Below are 24,269 nucleotides of genomic sequence, written 5' to 3' on the forward strand. Positions count from 1 at the left end.
GTGGGCAGTTTACTAAGAGACTTATTTCTGTGAACATATACCTCTGGCGGTCAGATATTTGTATCCCGACACAATTTGTAACTTGCCACGAGCTAGAGTGAGTTTGGAGGAAGATTTGGGCTGAAGCATTGAGAACATCTTACAGGATGCTTAGGAAAGCCAGTGAGGTGGCGGTGAAGGTGGCTAAGTGAGACATTTATGCTGCCTCCATTGCATCCATGAACTCATGCCCAGCTCAATTATTTAGGATAATCCGGTCTCTTACTTCCCTGGAAGAAGGGCATTCAAATTGTAGCAAATTGGACATAAACTGTGAGGCCTCTGCGACACATTTCGCGGGTAAGATCTCACAGCTCCACCATAACCTTCCCCCAACTATTGATACAGTAAAAGAACTATAGACTCCTCCCCTCCCCTCAAAGGGGATTTTTGATCACTTCAGGATCCTTACCTAAACCATGGCAGACAGGCTGCTGGCTACAATGAGGCCTACCAACAGTCCTCTAGATCTCTGCCCCTTGTGGCACCTTAAAACATTTGACAAGAGATTGGAAGGACCACTTTGGGAGATAATAAATCTGTTTTTTACAACAGGGACCTTCCCGTAGGGTCTGAAGGAAGCAATGGTTCATTCCCTGTTGAAGAGTTTCTGGGGACGATGACTGAGCAAGCAGCTGCAGACCAGTTGCTAACATACCTGGAAGAAGCTTTAATCCTTGACCCATTCCAGACTGGCTTCAACCCTGGCCATGGGGTGAAGGCAGTCTTGGTCATCCTGACAAATAATCTCCAAAGACAGCTGGACTAAGGCATATCTAGGGAACGGCCAGTCTGAATATGTCTCCTGAAGAGTACGTTGTTCAGCTACAGCAAACCAATTGGTAGTCCCTAGCCCCAAAGAAATGCATCTGGCCTCAACCAGGACCAGGTGGAATGAGCTCCCAGAGGACATCAGGGCCCTAATGGAGATAACACCATTTGGTAGGGTGTGCAAAACAAAGCTCGTCTGCCAAGCTTTGTTAAGGCCAGTCAATCAACTGATCTTTTATCATTTCCATTGTGGAGAAAGAGACTTGACCTGTAGGGCAACAGGGGAAGTGGGCTCCAGTGACATCTAGTGATGTCAGAAGCCACCCAAAGACCACATAACCCCTGGGTTCACCAGAACCATGGTTAGGAATCCCTGGCATAGCCAAATAATAGAGCCTGTACTGTGGTCTGGAATATTTGCTAGTACAATCACTACACAAAGTTCTATATGATCCAAACCAGTGTACCTATGTATGCCTGAAGCTGCCTTATATTGAATCAGATCATTGGTCCACCAAGGTCAGTATTGCCTACTCAGACTAGCAGCTCTCCAAGATCTCTGGCTGAGGTCTTCATATCACCTCCTGTTTGGTCCTTTTAACTTGAGATGCTGGAGATTGAACCTGGAACCTTCTGCATGCCAAGCAGATGCTCTACTGCTAAGCCACAGCAGCCCCCTCCCCATAGTTTCAGTGGTACAAAATACTTTGTAAACCTTCTATCTACCTCCTATCAATTTCAGCCCCAAAGCCTAAGAGGTACCTACTCTATTCGACTGATGTGGCAGGTTGGTGTAGTGGTTAGGAGTGCAGACTTTTAATCTGGCATGCTAGGTTCAATTCTGCACTCCCCCACATGCAGCCAGCTGGGTGACCTTGGGCTCGCCACGGCACTGATAAAACTGTTCTGACTGAGCAGTGATATCAGGGCTCTCTCAGCCTCACCCACCTCACAGGGCATCTGTTGTGGGGAGAGGAATGGGAAGGCGACTGTAAGCCGCTTTGAGTCTCCTTTGGGTAGAGAAAAGCGGTATATAAGAACCAACTCTTTTTCTTTTTCTTCCTTTTCTTCTTCTTCTTCTTCTTCTTCTTCTTCTTCTTCTTCTTCTTCTTCTTCTTCTTCTTCTTCTTCTTCTTCAGGTCAACATAGAGATAATTGATTGAAGACTATGCTTACAACTCAACTCTTATTAAACTATCAAAAATGATTTGGAGACTTCTTTTCTTTTTCTTCTTAACTAACATTTTGTTCTGGCAATCTAACATAGCACTAGCATTATATCACAGGACTGCCAACACCCAGGTAGTGCCACTATGGTGTAGTGGTTAAGAGTAGCGGACTCTAATCAGGAGAACCAAGTTTCATTCCCCACTCCTCCATGTGCAGCCATCTGGGTGACTTTGACCCAGTCACTGTACTCTCAGAGCTCTCTCAACCCCACCCATCTCACACAGTGTCTGTTGTGCAGAGAGGAAGGGCAGGTAATTGTAAGCTGCTTTGAGACTCCTTCAGGAAGCAAAAAGTGCACTCAAAAACCAGGTCCTCTCTTCTGGTTTTGGAGTTCTCCAGACTACATAAATCAATTCACCTGAAGAAATTGGAAATTTCAGAGTGTGGACTCAATAGAATTACATTCCTACTGAACTCCTGTTGCTCCCAAATTCTGCCCTCCCAAAGCACTGCCTACAAGCCTCCAGGAATTCCCTAAATAAGATGGCATCTCTGAGCAGCTGAGCCCAGACAGATATCTCACTGCCACATTTTTGTTCCAACTGAAGCCTGTAGGATGACTTCAAAGGCAGTCCTCAGATTCAGCATGTTACAGTAGTTATGGAAGCAGTGATCAGCATGGACAGATCACAGTCTAAACAAGAGGCTAACATACAAGCAAGAAGTAGATGAAGGTGCTCCAAGCAATGTCACCAACCAATTTTATTCATTTAAATAAATTAGGATCCTCAAAGAAGCAAACACTTTGAAAGACATTAAAAATCAATGTTTTAAAATGGTGCATATATATAAAAGCAGCATTTGAAAAGAAATAAGGAGAGTCTGTAAGGATTTACCCATAAAGGCAAGGAGGGAATGGAGAGATGGATACCAGAAATGAGTTTTTGTCAAAGTGGTTTGAGAAGCCTAACTGCTAGATGGAATGGCAAATGTTAATACTATTGCTCATCAGAATTGCAAGATGAGGCCAGACTGATTTGTCGTCACTTCCCTTCATGTCTGTGCATTTTCTCCAGTGTCATTCCAAGAAACACTGAATCAATGTCCAATTTCAAGTTTCCAATCCATAGTCTACCAGGCATAAAGAAGGGAGCTGCAGGCAAAATGTTCATCATCATTCATTAAACATAATAAAGCTCAAGTTGAGCCTACCTGATTTGCCCTCCCAGGCTGTGTGCCACCAATAGAGAGAGAGAGATCACTCTGCCAATGAGGGCCAATCAGTTCAAATTGCATGCAGACAATTTACTCCCTGCCTAATTGGCCCTAATTAATTTTGCTATATATTCCCACGATCATGTAAGGAGTTCTTAGTCTGACAAAGAGTGCTTGCACTTTAAAGCTCACACTGTGAATAAATCTTTGTTGGTCTTAAAGGTGCTACTGGACTCTGATTCTATTGTGCTACTTCAGATCAACACGGCTACCCATTTGAATCTAACAGATACCCTGTGAGGTAGATGAGGCTGAGAGAGCTCGGAGAGAAACTGCTCTGTGAGAACAGTTTCTAACAGGACAATGACTAGCCCAAAGTCACCCAGCATGTGGAGGAGCAGAGAATCAAATCCAGCTTGCCACATCTTAATCACTCCACCAAGCTGTACAAATTGCTGTTGCCTTGAAGAGATATAGCGAGAGCACAGGCAGAAGAAACTGTTGCAGGAGGATGGTGTCTTTTTAAATTTGCTCACTAGCAAGAAAGCCCATTGTAACCAGGAATGCAATGGGCGCTAGGACCCTAGGGGACACTGGCAGGTGCAAATCTCTCTCTCTCTCTTGCAGCAGGAGCCATAGGAGGTAATCAGGGCTTCTTCTGTAGCAGGGAATCAAAGCACAAGGCTGTTTGCAGTTTGGGGCTCCTTTGCAGTTTTTCTCTGTCTCTGTCTCTTTCCCTTGCAGCAGGAGCCATAGCAGGTAATCAGGGGTCATTTGCGGTTTGGCAGGGCTCTCTGTGTCTCTGTATCTCTCTCAGGGGTCTGAGAGCAAAGTGGCTAGCATTCAGGAAGGGCGGGAGCTGACCGTATCCTGATTGGCCCTATTCCATCTTGAACAGCCAGGATACTCTTCACCCCAGGACTGTTTCACAAATATTAAGAGGAACGATGGATAAGGATTGACTGATATGGGATTCTTTTCCTTTAAATTTGGACCTTCTGGCCAATGGCTTCTCAGAGCAAACCAAGGAAGAAGGCACTCAGGTATTTCCTACATGGAGAGGTGATTGTGTGGTTAATAAGGTTTGCTATTTGAGAAGGAAGATATGCTTTTGTCTTCTGTGTTCTCTCTCTCTCTCTCTCTCTCTCTCTCTCTCTCTCTCTCTCTGCATGTGTGAGAGGGAACTGCTACAAAGCTCCACCCCCACACACACACCCCTTCAATCCCAACTTCCAGGGGAAATTTCCTCTAGGGGAACTGATCTCTGCAGTCTGGAGAGGAGCTTTCATTCTGGGGGTTTTCCAGGTCCCACCTGTAGGCTGGTATCCCTGAACAGTGGACCTGGAGATCCCACTTCTGGGGTTTCTTGAAGCCTGAAGACTATTTCAGGGGGTTCTCAATGGTAAAAAAAGTTGAGAAAAGCTGACATAGAGGCAGTAATTGATAAACCCTCTGGAAGTTCTTTGCCAACCAATGATTGTTACATACAACAGTTGGGTCCATTCCGCACAAGTTTAATGTAGCAGGAGTGTGGCAAATTGTAATCACTACTAATATGCAGTTATGCACGACATCGTACACAATCTGCCACACTTCTGAACCAGTCCCTTTAAAAGCACTTCGTTGTAGCGCTTCCAGGAAAATCCCAAAAAGTGGATTCACCCTCTAGAAAGCGCTACACTCTTGCAAACAATCTGCAACAGTTTTGAAAAGGTTCTGTGCGTTACCATTGTTGCAGGTTCAGCAAAGTCCCTCCCCCTGGCTCTCTCCTCTGAACTTCCGGAGAAGCGATCGCCATTTTTTTTTTCTCGGAGTGAGCGGAGAGCAATGAACCAGCGAGCCTTCATTCACCCAGCGAGGCTTCTCCAGCTGCAGTCCCTCCACAGAGCTGCTTTAAAGCTCGGCTCAAGTCACCAAGCACAACACAGCCCCGTTTGCAAGCTCCCTTTATTTTCGGCCGAAAATCACACCCGTGCATGGGGGGGGGTTCACTCCGGGGAGCATGGCAACAATGAATTGGCAGCTCAGATGGGTCTCTACGTTAGGAGGAATCAAGGAATCAAGGCATATTTGTTGCAACGTGTGTTTTTCTTTTTTTAAAAAAACCTGTTCTTAAAGGCAAAGGAGCATGGTAACAACCGCATGGTAACAACAACATTTCTGGAGCATGGTAACAACCGCCCATTGGCTGCTCGTTTGATTGATGGCAAGGGGCGGGACAAAGCTTCCTTTCTAGCGATTTTTGCCAAGACCGGAAACCTGTGGGAAACGATTGAAACGCAACTGGATTCCATTACAAAGGCAGGTATGCGTTACGCCGAATTACACTATTTAAAATTCCGTTTTTTCTTTCCGAAAGCAATTTGCCACATTGAACCTTGTGTGGAAATGGGCCCTGATATTGAATTGAACCAAAGAATATACAGGCTGAAAGATTTTCAGTTCTTCAAGCAAATTTTGCTACCATTTAAATGTTTTTATTGAAGGGAGAAACTGTGACAAGTTTATGAATTATTTGATGTTTATTATTGTTATTAGCAATTACTGCCACACAGAATGTCTCTTTGTTTCCCACCTGGAGCGTGGCACCCCTGCACCTCCATGGGATCCAAAACTGAAGAGTTCTCCCTTTCAAGTAGCCCTTTTCTCCAGGGGGACGGATCTCTGTTGCCTACAACTCCAGTGAATCTGCAGGTCCCAACTGGAGATTGTCATCCTGCAACCTCTCTGGGGTGCACAGTGTCACAGGGTTCCCCCCTCCCAAGTAAGCCCTTTCATCTCCAGGATCTTGAAGAACAGTTGTCATTGTAGAATCCCCCATCACTCCCAACCAGCCAATGTTCCTTCGGGAACTGATCTCTACAGTCTGCAGATGACCTCCAATTCTAGGAGATTTCCAGGCTGCAGCTGGAGGTTGGTGACTCCTGGGTCAGTAAGGTTCCTTGAGGTTTGGAGGCGGGGCCTCAAGACCAGGGATGGGCAGGAGCTTTTACCATGTAGCCAGCCTCTGGACGGCCACAGTGCAGGTGTGCATCCTAGTGCCCTGTTCCTGGGTGCAACAGGCTTTTCTTCTATTTTATAAATACAGCAAAATCATAAAAGCACGACACCAGTCTTTCTAAACTTCAACGCCATCCGTGGTTCTCTTTTTATCCAATGTCTCTATAAAACTTAAAGGTCATGGTAATTCCAATGGCCACCAGGTGTTAGTTTATTGATGAGGCTGTGTTGTGGGGTGATATGAGGAGCAATCATGGCTCCGTAATACAGCATCAGCTCTGTCTGCTGAAGTTCCCAACCTCTCCAGCTAAAAGAACCATGTAATAAGTAATGTGAAAAGCCTCTACCTCAGACCCTGGAGACCTGTTGCTAGTCCAAGGAGAAAATGCTAATTGACCCTGATAGGTGAATGATTGGACTCAGTATAAGGCAGCTTCATGTGCTCATCTTGATGCGCCTGATAGAGAGGATGATTAAGTATGCTGTCAGCCCTGGAGAAAAAAGGCAGAGCCCCCAAAAGATAGTAAGATGAGTATCTGAGAACAAATACTTCTAAGCAGAAAAAGAAAAAGTGCAAGTGTTTATCTCTTGAGGAAGTGGGGAATGTTGAGAAAGTTCTAGGGGAGAAAAGCTTTTGGAAACAAAGAAAGGCAAGCATTGGAAGAGTGGTTATTTTCTGGTGTGGACATGCAATCGTGAGGGCCATTCTGCACAAAGAAAAAGCAGCGAGATTCTCACCTTACAGAGACGCTTTTCTTGTGTGGTTTTAAACAATGCTATCAGCCTCCCACCTCTTCTCAGCACTGATCTTGCTACATCTTCCGATGTAGTGAGATCAGTGTAATCCCAAAAAGTGGATTCCCCAGGGGAAGTCCTGCCAGCTGCCGCAAGCATTACAGTGGATTTCCTTTAGCTCACCCTTTCCGCACAGACATAACTTTATTTTAATGTATCTTTGGTGATGCAAGATCTGTAGTGTTCTTGATTCAAAAGGATATATCCTACAGCAGGCGTCAGAGAAGATATGTAGCATATTTAGATCGGGAACTTCCTGGTAATCGCCTCCTACGTTCATATTGGCTCAACTGGAGCTTCCTGCTCCTTTGAGCACAGTCCCTCCCTGTTAGCCATCAGCAGAACAGAAGAACAGTTACTGAGTTAGACTGTTAGGAGTCTGTCTTTACAAAGTGGTTTCAATTCTCAATAAAGCTATTTATTCTTCAAGCAGCCAGCGATTCGCCCTTTTGCATATTTAAACTCTGCCAGCTCCATTCTTTCTCCCATTTTCCAGTTATGGAATTAAGCTAAGGTGAATTTCTGATCTCGAGCCAGACTATTTACTCATTCTGAAAGGCAGACACTAGGCTACAATACTTGAAGAGAGACCTATCCATCATCCCAGGGAATTACCGAGAAGATACAGAGGAGGAATGAGATGGCTATTAAATAAATATCCCCTCCAACCCCCAAAGATTCAGACCAGGGTGGTAAATAAGGTAATATATAATGGAAGTGTTTATACAATCATTGTACATGATTCATGACATGAGAATTGTTAGACTAAATATAGCAATTATTGATAGGATGCATTACATCTCTCGACATAGGAACAATTGGTTCTGGCAAACAGGTTTAATGGAGGAGATTAACCATAGCGGACAGGAGAGAGTTTCTCACAATCTCTAGCGTGAAGACAGCATCAACAAAAGGAGACTTTTGATTAAAGGGTTTAGACAAGAGATTTTGTTAATATATTAGTGTGTGTTTTGAATTTATTTGTTTGTAATTTGTATGCTTGCCACAAAGTTGATCAGTGAAAATGATGATAGATAAATCTTCTAGAGCAGTGGTCCCCAACCTTGTTATCACCGGGGACCGGTCATCGCTTGACAATTTTACTGAGGCCCGGGGGGGGGGGATAGTCTGTTGCCAAAGGACATCCCCGCCACTGCCTGCTCCACTTGCTTTCCTGCTGGCACTCCTGACTTCCTGCTGCCCACTGGGGGGGGGGGGGTGCTGCCAGCAGCAGCTGCATAGTGCCACGCCGGGGGGAGCCCCAGCCATGGCAGCCACTGGAGAGCACCAAAGGTGAGTCAGCGGCAGAGTGGCAGGGCAGCCCCTGAGGCAGCAGCCGGGGAGGAGGACAAGGAGGAGCCGTGGCCCGGTACCGACTGATCCACGGACCGGTATCGGTTCCCGGACCGGGGGTTGGAGACCACTGTTCTAGAGGGTCCCATGAGTTCACAGATTCAGAGGTCTGCTAATAGTTTGCATGCAGACTACTGTGGCATAAACCCACTTGGGGTTTTAATATTTAAAACAGTCCAACACTAGAAATATGGCCCACACTGTGAAGGAACTAGCCAAATGCTTACTATTCCTTCCCGCTTCTTTACATTTAAGGAGAGAACTTTTTATGCAACTCTTGCCTTCACTGACAAAATTCAACCCCTACCTATTGCTATTGTGAAACACAGTGCAAGAACAAAAAAAATGGCTGCTTGCACCGTGTACTAGTATTAGATCGCATTAAACCCTGCTTGAAAAGATGAAATACAGTTTTCTGGGGATTCTTTTGCTACAGGACAAGTGAGGGGGCAATTCAGGACTGTACCCGAAGAAGCAAATTTTAGTGCAGAAACGGACAAAAAAGTCAACTCTTCAAAATGCAAATCTGAACAATAGTGCAGAAACAGTTCCAATCCAGTCTCTCTTCAGAGATCAGGTGGGTGTCATCCTTGGAGACGGCCTTCTCAGCCATGGTGCCAAAGCTCTGGAACTCTCATCAGGAAAATTCCTGTCCCCTTCTGTTGTCTTCCACCAGCAAGTGAAAACCTTTTTTGTTTGTTTTGGCATCCATCCTCCCTAACAAATGTTTTTATGTTTTGTATGTACTTTAACTGTATTTTAACTTTGCTTTAATGTTTTATGTTTGGAAGAGGGGGTTGATTTTAATGATTTTATAATGTGTGTCAAATTTGTGACGTGTGCAAGCACTGGCAGTTCAACCCCTTTTCCCATATTTTACTATAAATCTTCCTTGTTGAGACATAGCACAGATTAGTTGAAAGCAGACACAAGTTTATTTACTAATACAAAGCAAACTAACTGTACAAATATATCAAGCAATTCTTTTACTCTGAATTCAGCAAGGGGAAGGGTTCCAAGTAGAGTGTATATAGTTCTCTAAACTTTGAACACCTTGAGCTACCAAACTATTCTCCTCAGGTGTATGGGACAAGCTGACACACTGCCAGTAGCTGTTCCTTCATCTTTGGGATGCAAGTATTCGCTCTTCTAATTTAAACAACATATTTACATGATTCTACACACAAAGGTAACTTACTAGCCTGGTACATCATCACTGTCATCCAGATGCCTGTGTATAGAACTCCTGAAAGAATTCTACCCGCATGGATAATTATCCAGTATCTCTTGGAAAAAGACTCTGGCATGAAGTCACGGCTGAGAGCATTTGAAGTTCTTAGCTAGAGGAAAGCATATATCATGCTATCACCACAAGCTGGCAGATACAAAATACATCCTGCTTGTTTTGCCATAAAATGGATTCTACTGTGTCAGTGCATCAACATCAACTGCTACCTAAATTGTTATTATTTTTGGTTGGAAGCATTCAGACATCTAGGAAAGTCAAGCAACAACACTACCTTCTGAAGCTTCTGTCAGAAGCTACTTTTAAGAGATATGGACAATGAAGCATATGGATAATGGGCACAAATGATCTGGCTACTCTTACACTTTTTAGAATGTTATGTTCTTTAATTCAGACCCACTCATCCACCATGATGTTCAAGGAGGATTCCTCCTTTGATTACAGCCATATGATAGGCCTAAGTGACATTGAAGGTGATGAAAGAATTGGCAGTTTTCTTTTGTCGTCTTGGATGCTCTGTCTCACTCCATGTCTGGACAGGAAATTGACAGCAGGAAGATGCCCTGGCATATGTGGGATCACTGATGTGGGTCACCTCAGTAAGATCTGCTTCCAAGGTACTCACAGTGTGGGTCACCTGTGCCACATGGACCTTGTTGGCTACTCTCTTCTGCAAGAGGCAGCTGAAAATCTTCTTGAATCCCTTACGAAAGTGCTTGGATACCAAAGCATAGACAATAGGGTTGACACAGGAGTTGGCATATGATATCAGGTGGGAGAGGATCCTAAGCACATAGGTGGAATTGTTTAGTGGGAAATAGCCAAACCAAAAACAGAGGATAACAAGGTGATGAGGCAGCCAGCAAATGCAGAAGAGAACAGCCACAATGATGATCATTCGGGTGACCTTGTGCTTGGCCTTCTTGGAATCAGACATGGCTTCAATGGGATCCACAGAAGTCCAGAGATAACGGATTGTCCTCACGTAGGTGAGGCTCAAAATTAATACTGGAATGACATAGCTAAAGACAAAAGTGCACATGTCCATGACTTTGCGCTTAGAGATTTTCCAAATGGGGTGGCAGACAGTAACATTGGCTATCTGGAATTCCCGGTAGTAACTGAGATATGGTCCAGAGAAGATAAAGGAAAGTCCCCAGATGAGACAAATGGCTATGAGAGCATTCCTAGGTGTTCTTAGTTCTCTTGAATGCAATGGGTACCTTATGGCCAAGTACCTAGGGATGACAAAAGAAAAACAAGGAGTACAAGAATAAAAACACTCATTTTATACAGCACAATAACAATAACAATAGCTGGGATAATATTTGTTGGAGAAAGAAATTACGGAGTTCAATCATTGACCCTGGGAAGATGCTAATGATGGTTATAGTGAATGATGAGCACTGGAATAAAATATCCTTAACTTTGTGTGTAGATGTCCCCTAGACAGCACTCCATTCATCTGCCGCAAATTTGTTGGCAGGCCTGGCCTCAACCAGAGAGGGAGCCGCAGCCCAGTGCCAGGGCCTTCGCGGCCCGTGGTTGGGGACCACCGGTTTAGGAGACCCTGATTCTTCCATGAAACATGTGGGCTGGTCAATTTCTCTTCATCCTAACCTCTCTAACATAGTTGCTGTGAGTTGGAGGAAATAATTATATATAGCAGCTGAAGTAACTTGTAGAAAGTGTGGCTTAAACATGTCCTAAACACTAAACAAAATACATGAATAGGGAAACCATTTACAACAGCAATAATTTAATGAAGTGGGCTCTAATCCAAGTAAATTTATGTTAGAATAAAAAACTTGTTATTCTATAAGATGCCACCTGTCTGTAAGGTGTAAAGACATTTCTTAAGCTAATTGGAATATGTGGTACAGAGGGTTTTGATGTGGGGGAGAACAGGGGCAGAAATCAAAGTCGTAAAGGAGCAAGAAGACAGATTTGCAAACTGGAGTGAGCAGAGGCTCCAGGTCCTAGGATGATATTCATTTTATACTCAGAGGCACATTGCTGCCTCAAAAGTGCCACCTCATGCACTGCTTCTGTCATTGGGGCATGTGTCTTTCCTACCAAGTCACGGTGACGTAGAAACTTATTGGTATCTTCTCACTGTTCTCACAAAGGAGAAATATCTGCTAGTCTCTTCTACTGACGCAGGGAAACTTTCTGACTAAACTGCCAGATGTTTATACAATCACACAGTGGCTGGGGGATTCATAAGCCCTGTCACAGATGTAGGATTGCCATTACTTATCCAAAGAATGGACTTGATAACAGTGTCATATTCTCTTTGGCTTGGTTACTTACATTCAAAGATATTGACATTTATTTCACAAGAAAATTGTCCTAATGTTCATTTTATTAACTCTAAAACTTCAACCCTCTTTTAATCTGTTAAATTTCATTTTGGCCCACAGGTATTCCAAGATCTATTATTCTACACATATTCATACTATGTCTCAAGACTCTACTGACATTTAGATTTATTTAGATTTAAATTTATTTAGATTTAGATTTAAATTTATTGTATTCTAGTTTCTTGCTTTAAGCACAAGGAAGGTTGTTAAAATAACTTCATTGTGTCTATTATCTACAAATTGAGTTCTGAATGCATGGATTACCGTCATGTGAACCTGTCATTCAAGAATGGTGTCTTTTTCAAGAACCTGAGGTTTTCAGATTTCATTTTTAAAGCAAGCTTTCATGTAAAACAAGTTTTTCTTGTTCTCAAGGATATAGAGAAAAAGCAGTGCTACTGGTTAGCAGATTTATAGTTCCTTTGTCAATAAATTGCCCAGTATACCAAACTTCTCTTGGCCTGACCCTGACTTTAAAAAAATCTGCAATCAGAAAAAAATCTGCACAAAGGAAATTTAATATATGGTCATTTGTAAATTTGTTCTACTCAGAACGGCAGACAAGGATCTGGTTTGAATTCCTACTTTGCCATGGAAGTTGGCTGCATGATCTTGGACCAGTCACATACTGTCTGCCGCACCTAAATCACATCATTTTTTAAACAAAGTTTGAGTTCAGTGGCACTTTTAAGATCAACAAAGTTTAATTTGGAATACCAGCTTTTGTGTGCATGTACATTTCTTCAGATATTGAAGAAGCATGCAAATAAAGACTTGTACCCAGAATTAAACTTAGTTGGTCTTAAAGGTACAATTGGACTCAAACTTTGTCTGTTGCTTCAGACCACCATGGCTACCCACCTGAATCTATATGGTTGTTGTGAGGATACAATGGACAAGAGGTAAACAATGAAAGGTGTTTTGGTCCACATTTGGGAGAAAAGTAAAGTATAAATGAATTACATACATTATATACATTATTTTAGAATTTTCTAGCTATCAATCTAATACGTACATAAAATTCTAAACCCTCCCCTTTATGGTAATTTCCACTATTCTTTCACATGGGCAAGAGTCCCCTTCTGCAGCAGTTCTGCTGTATCCATGTCTGATGACCTCAACCAAAATTGCTCATGCTGAAAAACTTGTTTGCCTCCCAGCCTTCTCTGTTTATCATGGTTTTCTATCTCTTGTTCCTTAACAGTCTTGAACCCCTACAGTCTCTCCCATTTCCATAAGGTGAAACCTTACTCACTTAGTTTACCTAAAAGCAGGAAAGGGTAAGAGGGATTTCTCCATTACAACTGCTAACATGGGTTAATCACTTATCTCCCAAATGACTCCAAAACATTTACTTTCCTCTGAAGCACATGATGCAACTCTTCTTGGTATTTATTCCTTAACAAACTAGTCCTGTACAGTCACATTCACTGCTGTGGCACAAACAATAGATGGAAAAAATGTATTTGTAAATAGCCTTCTTCTTACTTCAAGGATCCTTGCCTGAACTCTACATCTGATCCCTGACTACATACTGCTGAAGGTTCTGCTCCACTAGCAGTACACTGAATTTATTTACTTTTAAATAGCCTGTCCTGGGTTGCTTTCATATGTGGATTTTTCTCTGCATAGATAATGAAAAGCCCCTCTTCGAGAGCATTCACATGACCTTGTGAAGTTGCCAATGGAAAATAAAACAAAAATCTGGAGGCACTTTAAAGAACAAGACTAGGGAAAGAGAGGATTCAAGAACGTCTGCAGGGGGTCTGTCAAAGAAAACAGCAAGATTATTTGTTGCTAAAGCAGAAAAGACTTGAGGCCATTTATACAGAATAAAAAGTCAGCTGGAACAAATCACAGCCTTCGGGGCCAGAGTCAGCCAGAAATAAGACTCCCCTGTGAGGTATGCCCTAGCATTGTAGAATAGTATCTTGCTAAGAAGTCAAGGTTCTGACCGCAAAGTATGCTGCCATTGACATAAACATCATCAGCACATCATCAAGAAGTGGGGCATCTGAGCCTGCAGACACGACACTAAGACCACTTATGCACTGGAGGTTTCATGCCAGGCTGCAGGTTGGAGTGTTAGTTGTGGCAGGTTCCTGCACCCACACGGGGGAGCATTTGGCCCGGTGTGCCTCATCCACCCCGATTTGTGTTCCTGCACAGGAGCTGGGGCAGTGAAGTTCCCAGTGTGTAAACGGTTTTAGTGCCTTCTGCTTTGGAATGGAAGCAGCGTTCTGCCTAATACTTTGTGCGCATAGAAGAGGCCAAGATTGGGCAATAAAATAATCTTACAGATCCTAAATAGAGTAAAATTATGTAATCTGATCTGAATCCCAACAAGAAGGGTAGACTATAAATATAGCAAATAAAGTTCGGAAATATGGCAAGGTCATAGCTACCAGATTATGGTTGTGCTACATCTGTAAAACCTAGCCAACAGTTCCCAACATGTCCCACTCTAACCATGTTTATATCAAGCTTGTGTAGAAGACCTTTTGTTGGGTTAAGACCAACAATTGTGATGCTCACAGGTATCCTAATTTATCTCCCTCCTCCCCTGACTGCTGCCTTGCCCCAATTTTGGTTCCTTGTGCTCTCTATCTTTTTCAGTCATTACATTTTGTTACACCTATGGGAAAACTTGCTATGTGTGATTCTCCTTTTTGAAATGTGCATGGCAATCATGTATACGAGGAGGATCACGTGCTCTCCACCTATGTCTGGTAAACTGTAACGACTGAGAAAGGGTCTTAGCATAGTCCCTGGGAAGTTTGTGTTTTTCTTGCTTTTATTTGTTTCTAATGTGAATGTACTCCCTCCATTGTACAAAATGTACCCTGGCTGCTTCTCTTCGGCTTCCTGTTCCGTTCGCAAGTTTGCCTGTGCAGCAAGACAGATGCTGAAAGACAATTTTAGCTCGTGCAGATTAGAGACGCTTCTGGATGCGGTGTACCCAAGACAGTTTTCATCTGCATTGCTGGGTGTCAGTAGGGATGTGTGATTCTATCTGCCCTGCAACGTGGGAGCAAATCTTTACTCTTTTCTTCCTGTCTCCTGCTGTTAGTCTAGTATGACTGTTGTCTATGGACTGTGCATCACCATTTCTTCACAGGGCACAGAGAAAACTGAAATAAGGATTTCTTATATGTCCAAATGATCTGGTCATCTGTCTGGTATTTCAATGCCTCAATGCAAAATTAATTTAATTTTTGTTCTGTATATATCTGGCTGATAAAAGAAGCTTTACATTTCAGAGACTGCAGCGTTTTACAATTACTTGATAATAGGTATAATAAGACCAACATTTTATAGTGTTTAAAGGGTTTCATCGTATATCAACTCTGCAATCATTACAACAACCCTGCAGGGTAGGTAACTATCCCCTTATTGCAGGTAGGCATTAAGACGGGGAGAAGAAGAAAAATAATTTAGTTTTATACTCCACTGTTCACTACCCGAAGGAGTCTCAAAGAGGTTTACAACCACCTTCCTTTCCTCTCCCCACAACAGACACCCTTTGAAGTAAGTGAGGCTGAGAGAGCTCTGAGAGAACTGTGACTGGCCAAAGGTCATCCAGCTGGCTGCTTAAGGAAGCGTGGGGAATCAAACCCAGTTCTCCACATTTGAGGCTGCAGCTCCTAACCACTACACCACACTGGTTTAGGTATTCCTAAGGCTATTTCAGTGAGTTCACAACTGAGTAAAGATTTGATTCTTTGGGACACCGTTCCCATTGTTAGGCACTACATCATATCTCCTGCTTCCTTTCTTCCATGACACTTACATTGTGGGATCAGAACATACTCATACTTCAAGGTGTTTGAAACTATTTTGTTCCACAAGTACTCTACACCTCTTCCCTGGATTTGGCACACTGTGATTTATCTTACATGGAATGATCTACCAGGAGGGATGTCTAAATGGACTCTTCCATCTTCTAGGGGATTATTGGACTAGATGGCCCATTTTCATGTTGTTGTTTGAAATTTCCATGGTTTAGTTATTAACCAATGTGTCCCTTCGGCATTCGTTGTCCTGAAGGTATAAAATGTATATTTGTGGAATAATTGTGGCCAAAGGATTAGGGGGGAATACAACGCTACACAAGGAAGGTAACAAAAAGAGGCTGAGATCAAAAACATTAAAATATAGCTAAATATGCAGTGCTAATATACAAAATATCAAATATACTTTAATTATACATTTTGGTTGCACTTAGCTAATTTGGGAGTGTCTAGGTTTTAACACCTTTAAATGTATAAAGTGTAATTTTATATTTTGTATATTAGCACTGTATATTTAGCTGTATTTTAATGTTGCTTATTGGTCTCAACCTCTTTTGGTTACCTTACTGAATGACAGCAGCAATAATACCTTCAGTTGAACTAAGTTGCTAGAGAGATTCTCTCTCCTTTTCATGACGACAACTGCAGACTGTGTTCGTAGTAACAAAATAAAGTGGGAGCTCAGCGATGCTTTAAAGACTTATGACATATATATTCCAATGTAAGTTTTCATGAGTCAGAGCTCTGACTCGCAAACATTGGGCTGGAATAATTTTGTTTTAGTCTTTAAGGTGCCACTGGACTCCCCATTTGTTTCCCTTCTTTTCAGTCATTTCCCATGAGACCAAGTGGTGCCTGCATGCAGGGATACGGGAAAAGAGGAAATTGTGACATACCACAGAGTTATTTGGGAATCTTCAAAACTGCACAATGTTACTCAAAGACAAAAAAACCCTGTCTCCTGCCTCCCCATCCCCACCTGCCTGCTCACCTGTCCAGGGAAACAGTTGTGAGGGTGAAGCTGCTGGCATACATGGTCAAATAGATGAAGAAATGCACGGCTTTGCACATGTAGGGCCCGAAGATCCAGTCGTCCAGGGTGTAGATGGTGGCCTGGAAGGGCACACAGAAGACAATAAAGCATAGGTCGGCCACTCCCAGATTGAGGATGAAGAGATTGGTGGTATTGGTGACTTGCCTGTTCCTCAGCAGCACTGCCAGCACCAGAGAGTTGCCCACCGTGCCAACGAGGAAAATCAGCGAATACACTAGGGGAATGATGATAGGCACTAACTGCCAACTGTTACTTTCCCTGCTGACAGAAGAGTTCAGCTGGTGCACAGATCTGTTCATCTTGAAAGCAGGAATCAGGATGTCATTTGGCAGAAGATGACAGAAAATGGATCCTTCAGTAGCCTGGGTTGACCAGGAGCACCCACATCCCTTCCGGGGTAGTCACTTCCAGACAGAACTTAGGAGAGTTTTCCTTCATAGCAGATCTTTTGCGCAGTAGCTTCACTCTGTGGCTTCATTCAATACTGACTCCCAGCTCAGCACAAATCCCGCTCGCAAACGCTGTCTGACAGCAAATTAATATCCTACTCTCAATATTTCCTTTCTGTGCCCAGCAGGCTCTGACTTTGCACTGTGCTGGAGTCTCTTTCAGACTGCTTGGCTGCCTCTTCTCTGATGGAAGGTACCTGCAGCTGCCCTTGTAGCTTTGCAAAGCTGAGGGACTAAACTTCTCGCTTTAACTATCCCCTCACGGAGCCCGGTGTGCTCTGAATGCTTGTGTGTAGAGTATTTCGGGGAGGACTAACGCATTCAAGCCCGCCTCTTGTTTCCAGGGAGACAAACAGCTAAAATAAAAGTAATCGTGTCTATGGAAACAGCCCCCTCCTCACATCTACACACACTGACCATCTAGGTAGTTGGGAAGGGTGGGGATGCCCATGTGTTTGAAAGAGAAGAAAAGGGAGTGCTTTAGTTCTTTTCAATGGGGAATGGACATTAGTGGATGAACTCGGCATAACACAGTCTGTCCCACTCATTGGATGATACTTGGAAGGGGAAGAATGATGGGAATTCTCTTCTGAGGATTTCTGGGCTCAGACTCACATGAACAGCTACCATAGATGACTTGTTTGGATACTTACAAATTATTCTACTGTGGTGGTTAGCCCCAGGGGCATACTGGTTAGGAAATGTGCTCACTGGGACACAGGCAGCCAGGACCTCAAGGGGCTAGAATGGAATAGGCTCTTGGGAGCTTTGCTGGGGAAAGAATAGGGATGCCAGTCCCATGGTGGGACTTGGGGATCTCCTGGAATTATAGTTTATATCCAGACTAAAAAGATCCGCTCCCCTGGAGAAAATGGCTGCTTTGGAGCGTGAACTCCATAGAGTTATATTCCACTGCCCCAAATCCTGCGCACTCCAAGCTCCACCCCTAAAGTCTTCAGGTTTTTCCCAAGCCAGAGCTGGAATCCTTGGCAAGATGTTGAAGAGCTCTAGCAGAAGGCAGATAGACTGGGAAAGATTAGGTGCCTGACAAGCTGTGAACATATGAAGCTGCCTTCTTTTACATCAGCCCATTGGGTTATCAGGCTCAGTATTTTCCACTCTGATCAGCTCTATACGGTTTCAGATGTACATTCAATCATATTGCTTGATCCTTTCACGTGGAGAAACTAGCTTCTTAGAAGTCTTTCAGATGATGCTAGATAATGGCATGGGCCTGATTCAGAAGTAGGTGTAGGCTGCCTTGGCTAGAAGGAACCAATGGGATGTCTGAATGGGACCATTTCTGCACCAGGTCTAAAGTTTTGAGCCATGGCAGGTTGCCCTGGCTCTTCCTGCTCTGGCATGGTGGGGGGACATTTGGCCCAATGCACCTCGTCCATCCTAGATTTGTGCTCCTTCACAGAAGCTGGGATAGTGGAAATGGTCTGGGTGTAACTATGCATGGACCTGAGCAAATAGTGGGACCTCCTTTCCACAGCTGCACCTGAGGATGTAACAATCATACAAGACAGCAAAGATAAACTGCGCAGTCAATAACTATAAATAAATAAGAAATACCAAGCACAGACAAATAACAACCACTGAGTAATGTATTAGAGAATTCCACAGGTAAACACAGAAAATAAAACAAACAGGAAGAGAAATATCAACTTATAAACAAAGTAGAAACTTAAGAACACTGTTCTATTCCCAACAGGAAAATGCAAACATGAAGAACAATCCAAACATACAATTATTACATGCCCAGATGTGGGAATTCAATACAAATTCTTCAGTGCACATCAAAGACTGCAAGTCAAGCAGCAGAGTTCAAGCCAAGCAGTCAGCAGCTATGGGGGGCCAGCTAGCATTATGTCTGCTTCGCTCTCTGTACCGAAGTCAGCTTTCTCAAGCTGCAGGCTACTGTGATGTTTAAAGATACCAAAATGTATTCAGAAATTCCCAAATGGGCACCACAAATCCTATCTATAAGTTTAAGTAGAAAATATTTTCTCATATATACATATCACAAAACACAAACAATTCTTAAAGGAGTATAGACTTCCAGTACGTGAAACTGAATGGAAAAACAATTACACCAAAAGCTTACCAACAATTCCTAAAACATTTTATAAATTCAGGAAGTGCACTATTGAGCTAATCTCTGGAAAAATGTAAAACATTCACAATCATAACATTGTTGTGATAATGTTAAGTTGATAACGTGTATGAACACGAGGGGGAAAAGCTGGTTAGCCATATTTGTAATAGAAAAACTCACAATTCGCATATCTAAGAAGCACTCCATGCACATATCCTAGAAGCTGATACATCAATCATTGAAGATTACAAACAGGAAGGTGGGATAAATTTAACAAAATACGTATTGGAAACAATTTTTACTGAACGGTATCCTGCAAAGAGTCCTTCCTATAAAATGCTCACAAAAATCATGATAGATCCTCACATGCATTTAGTCCATGGTACCTGAGGATGTGTCTGGTCAAACTGAAATCACTCTACATCATGCATAGCACAAGGGATACTGTAAGGCCAAAATGTGACTGTAAATCAAACATTTGTGGTTCTCAATCTGAACAGATAAAATGTACTTAAAACCGCCATTCTATTTTGTCATGTGTTTATCGATGAAGGGAGAGGGCTGAAAAACACTTGAAGTAGCACATTCAGTCTTACTTTCTATGCCCTCTGCAATGTCTGTAAACTTCTTGTTTGGCTCCCGGAGACTGCTTTACGTGGCTTAAAGTGTGCTGGACTAGGTGACTGCTCTAAAACATGATTATTCTTCTCTTCTTCTATGTTTAGTTACCAGACAGCATTTCCTCTTGGGAGCTGAATCTGTAATTTAAATTATATTAATTAATTACAAAATCAATAGCATGTTAAATATAATTGACTTGTTCAAGAGATCACTGTTCTCTTTTTGAGCAGCAACCGCTATGGAATTACTATATGTCTCTCATCTTTGAACGTTCTGCTTCCTAAGAGCATAAGAGCTCTTCTCCATCAAAGAGTCCATCTAGTTTCACATTCAGTTTCCAACAGGAGCTGATGAGGTCCCTCAGGAAACCCAGTAGCCAAACCTCCTCCTCCTGCTTCCCCCAGCAACTGTCATTCAGAGATAACTCCCTTTGAACACAGAGATCCCAGTTAGCCATTGTGGTGAATATCCTTTGATGGACCTAAACTGGTGGAAATCATCCCATGGCTAGTTCCCCAAGGTAAGTATCGATTCTGTAAAGTAGCGATCCCCAACCTGTGGGCTGCGGACCACATGTGGTCCGTCGACTAATTGGAGGTGGGCCGTGAAGGATGCCTTCTCCCCCCCCCCAGCCCTTTACTTCACCCCCCCCCCCCGACCATTTACAACACACTTCAGGTGTCATTGTCTCCCATCACTCCCAGATGGGACTATCTCATTGCAGAGAAACAAGCTCAGGGTTCCCAATGATTTGTCATTGTCATGAGTTAAAATTTCCATGAAAATAAAATGTTCCTTATGTTCATTGTTGTGGCTTGTCTGTATTTTATTGTGAAGGGATGTTTAAACATTACCATAGTGATCAGAGAGCGTTAGGGCAGTGGTTGAGAGTAGAGGAGTAAACTACCCCCCCCACCGGGCCTCAGTAAAATTGTCAAGCATTGAGTGGTCCCCGGTGATAAAAAGGTTGGGGACCACTGTGTAAAGTACTTCTTGTCTCTCTCTAACTGGTAGTTGTCCTGTGAATGACCATTCCATAATACATTTTGGTCTTTTTTTGCCACAGGTGAGTTGCAACACCTCCATCCCAGCAAGAATATTACCAAGGTAATTCAGGTGGGTAGCCATGCTGGTCTGAAACAGCAGAACAAAGTTTGATGTCCAACAGGCATAGCCTCATCTGGTTCACATGCCATTGGAGGACATGCCTGTTTGGAGATGTGTCCTGGTATGAGATGGGACTGGTGGCTCTGGCGATGACTGTAGGAATCCAATTGAGGTTGCCACTGTAGGTCATCAGGCACAAAGAATCTCAGTGTCGCAGGAGCCTCCTGACTTGGAGGCCACTCCAATGTCAGACTGGGGTGCAGTTTGTCTAGGAGAGTTGCCAGCCTCATGTTCATGAGAAGCTTGGCTGTACTTCTGCTGGTGGACAAGCTGGCAAATAAGCAAATCTGCCAGCCATTGGTTCCAGTCCCCCTGGACGATTTGCGTAAGCGACCCCTTGTTAGTCCTCACCATCCTTTCCACTTGTCTGTTGGTTTGGGGGTGGAATGGCACCAATGGGATGTGTCGGATTAGATTGGCGGCTATGAACACTCAGAATTCGGCTGAGATTGGACACAATGGTATCTGGTAAACCAATGGTATCTGGTAAACACCTTCTACAATGCTTTTATAATGACTCTTGACATTGTTGAGACTGGAATATACTCCAGCCATTTTCAGTATGTCAATGATGTTTAAGAACATTTGGCTTTGGAAGAGGTCAGCAAAATCAGCATGGAGCCATGACCACAGAGTGTGCATTGTCTCCTAGTGCTATGCCAAAGCCTGAGGCATTGCAGGTCTAGTCTCCTTGCAGATCCAGCAGCACTTGACCCATTCTTCAATTTCAGTGTTGATGCCTGGTCACCATCCGTAACTTTCACGTGTATGATGCCTGGGTGGCTTATCTGCAGGGCTTCCAGGACTTACAGTTGCAGCTTGGCTGGGATGACTACTCAGTTCCCTCATAGCAGGAATCCTTTAGGGATGGACAGTTCATGTTGCTGGGAGACAAAGGGCATGAATACAGTGTCCAGATGCCCATAGAGCCACACCCTCCACATCCAGTTGACACAGAAGGGGATCCAATTTTTAGCTAACTGTGCAATGATGTCAGAAGCATGGAGAGGAGGTTGGGAAAGGTTTGAGGAGCATGACCCTATGTGCTGGTGATGAATCAGAGTTGATGCCTGGGATTGGAAGGTGGCTGAGAGCATCCACATTGCCCAGGCATTTTCTAGGACACTGGTGTAGCTAATAGTCATATCCATGCAGGAAGACTGACCAGCACAGCATCTTAAGGGACAGGATTTATGGGTTCTGGTGGTCTACAGTGAACAGGCCCAGCAAGGGCATGTGATCAGTGACAATAGTGAAGTGATATAGTCATGGAATGTCTTGATGCAGGCAATCATCACAAGAGCCTCTTTGTTGATCTGGGTGTACTTCTGTTTAGCCAAGGGCAAGATACAAGAGAAACAGGTGATAGGGGCTTTGCACCCATCTGGCAACTGATGGCTGAGGGCTGTTCCAGTTCCATAAGGGGATGCCTCACAAGCAAGGATAACTGGTTTGGATCTGCTGAAGTGGATGGGAATGCTGTCAGACAACATGAGACTTTTGAAGTTTCTTGGGCTTGGCACCAGACCCATGGGGCTTTCTTGTTCAGGAGACAATGCAGGGGTTCAGAAACAGCTGCTTTATGCGGGAGGAATGAGTGGTAGACATTGCGTAGGCCCAGGAAGGACTGAAGTTCTTGTTTTGAATGCGGCTGAGGTTTGTTCTGGATGGCCTTGAGCTTAGACAACATGGGACAGACACTGTCAGTGTCAATCAAGAACCTAAGGAACGCAACTGCAGGCATGTCAAGTAGGCACTTCCCGCACTTCACCTTCAGACTGGCCAATTGGAAACGGCCAAGGATTTTCCGCATGCATAGTGTGAGTTCAGCGTTGGAACTCCCAAACTCAAAATACAGGATGACTCCACGGAGAAACCTTGAGGACATCTTCCATGAGGAAGATTCCAGATGCTATGCTGATGCCAAATTGAAGCCTCTTGACTCGGAATGCCCCCCATGGGTTACTGTTGTCTGCATTTTGACAATGGCATCATTGAAAGGCAGCTGTTGGTAGGCTTGAGCCAAATCGAGTTTTGCAAAAACTTTTCCTCTGGCTAATGAAGTGAGGAGGTGGCTCCCCGCTGGCACAGGATGTTCATCCTGCTGGAGGGCCTTGTTTAGTGTGCATTTGTAGTCTGCACAAATTCTGATGTCCCCATTAGGCTTGAAAGTAGTGACAATAGAGATTTCCCAACATGCATGTGGGATTGATTTGAGCACCCCTTGTTCACTTAGTGCAGTGGTTCTCAACTTGGGGGTCGGGACCCTTTTGGGGGTTGAATGACCCTTTCACAGGGGTCACGCAGGGCAAGCAGCTTGGCTAGGGGGGCACCATCTACACAACAGTCTTGCGGGGTAGATCGAGATACAGCATTTGTCTGTCTGGAGCAATGGAAAAAAGTAAGATCAGCATGGTGGGACAAGAGGCAGAGCTGAACTGAGAAACCCCAGAAAAAAATAAATTTATATACAACCATGAACAATGGATCTTCTTGCCATTGGTCAGTTTCTGTTTAATTTCTGTGAAAGAACAGTTATATAATTTTATGGTTGGGGGTCACCACAACATGAGGAACTGTATTAAAGCGTCAAAGCATTAGGAAGGTTGAGAACTACTGTCTTAGTGGATCTAGCCCAGCATCTGTTTTTGGTTTCAAAATGAAGGGTACTCGCCTTGCCTTCATTCTCCAGTCACCCATAGTATAGTAGAGAGAGCCGGTAACTACTTCTGTGCATTAAATCAATTATTCTTTGTGAATTTTCTCATTAAGTCTTACAAAAACTAACGATGTTGGGGGAGTATAGCAAAGGCCCTTGTGAATTTAAGTGAGTTGCAGAGAAATAAGAGAAGTGATATGACAGAGATCTGGTATAGCCAAGTCTTACTAAATCTTCCTTAATATCAAATTCACTTTACCAGGTAGGAAAAAGAGTACATGTGTATGGGGCCATGCCCCTGCCGTTTGAAGTGTATTGAGGCAGAGCCCTCCCAATAAGGAATGCATTAAGGAAAGTAGCAATTGTGTGTGAGATGTGTTTTAATAGCCACAGTAAATGTCTCCTATCAGTTTTCAGATTAAAAACAGTGTGTGGAGAAGAAATCTCATTTAATGCTGGCAAGCTGATGAACTAA

At 43.5% G+C, this 24,269-nt stretch overlaps 1 protein-coding gene across 1 annotated transcript; it reads right to left on the bottom strand.

The window, feature by feature from the left end:
• Nucleotides 1–8,170: 8,170 nt before the first annotated feature.
• On the bottom strand, nucleotides 8,171–17,770 carry GALR2 (galanin receptor 2). Its single transcript, XM_077327739.1, has 2 exons — nucleotides 16,735–17,770; nucleotides 8,171–10,827 (listed from the first exon to the last, which is right to left on the bottom strand). Exons 1-2 carry the CDS (start codon nucleotides 17,094–17,096, stop codon nucleotides 10,047–10,049), a joined length of 1,143 nt encoding a protein of 380 aa, XP_077183854.1. The 5' UTR covers nucleotides 17,097–17,770; the 3' UTR covers nucleotides 8,171–10,046.
• Between the last annotated feature and the right edge of the window lie 6,499 nt (nucleotides 17,771–24,269).

Source organism: Paroedura picta, chromosome 3, assembly GCF_049243985.1.
Source record: "Paroedura picta isolate Pp20150507F chromosome 3, Ppicta_v3.0, whole genome shotgun sequence".
NCBI lineage: Eukaryota > Metazoa > Chordata > Lepidosauria > Squamata > Gekkonidae > Paroedura > Paroedura picta.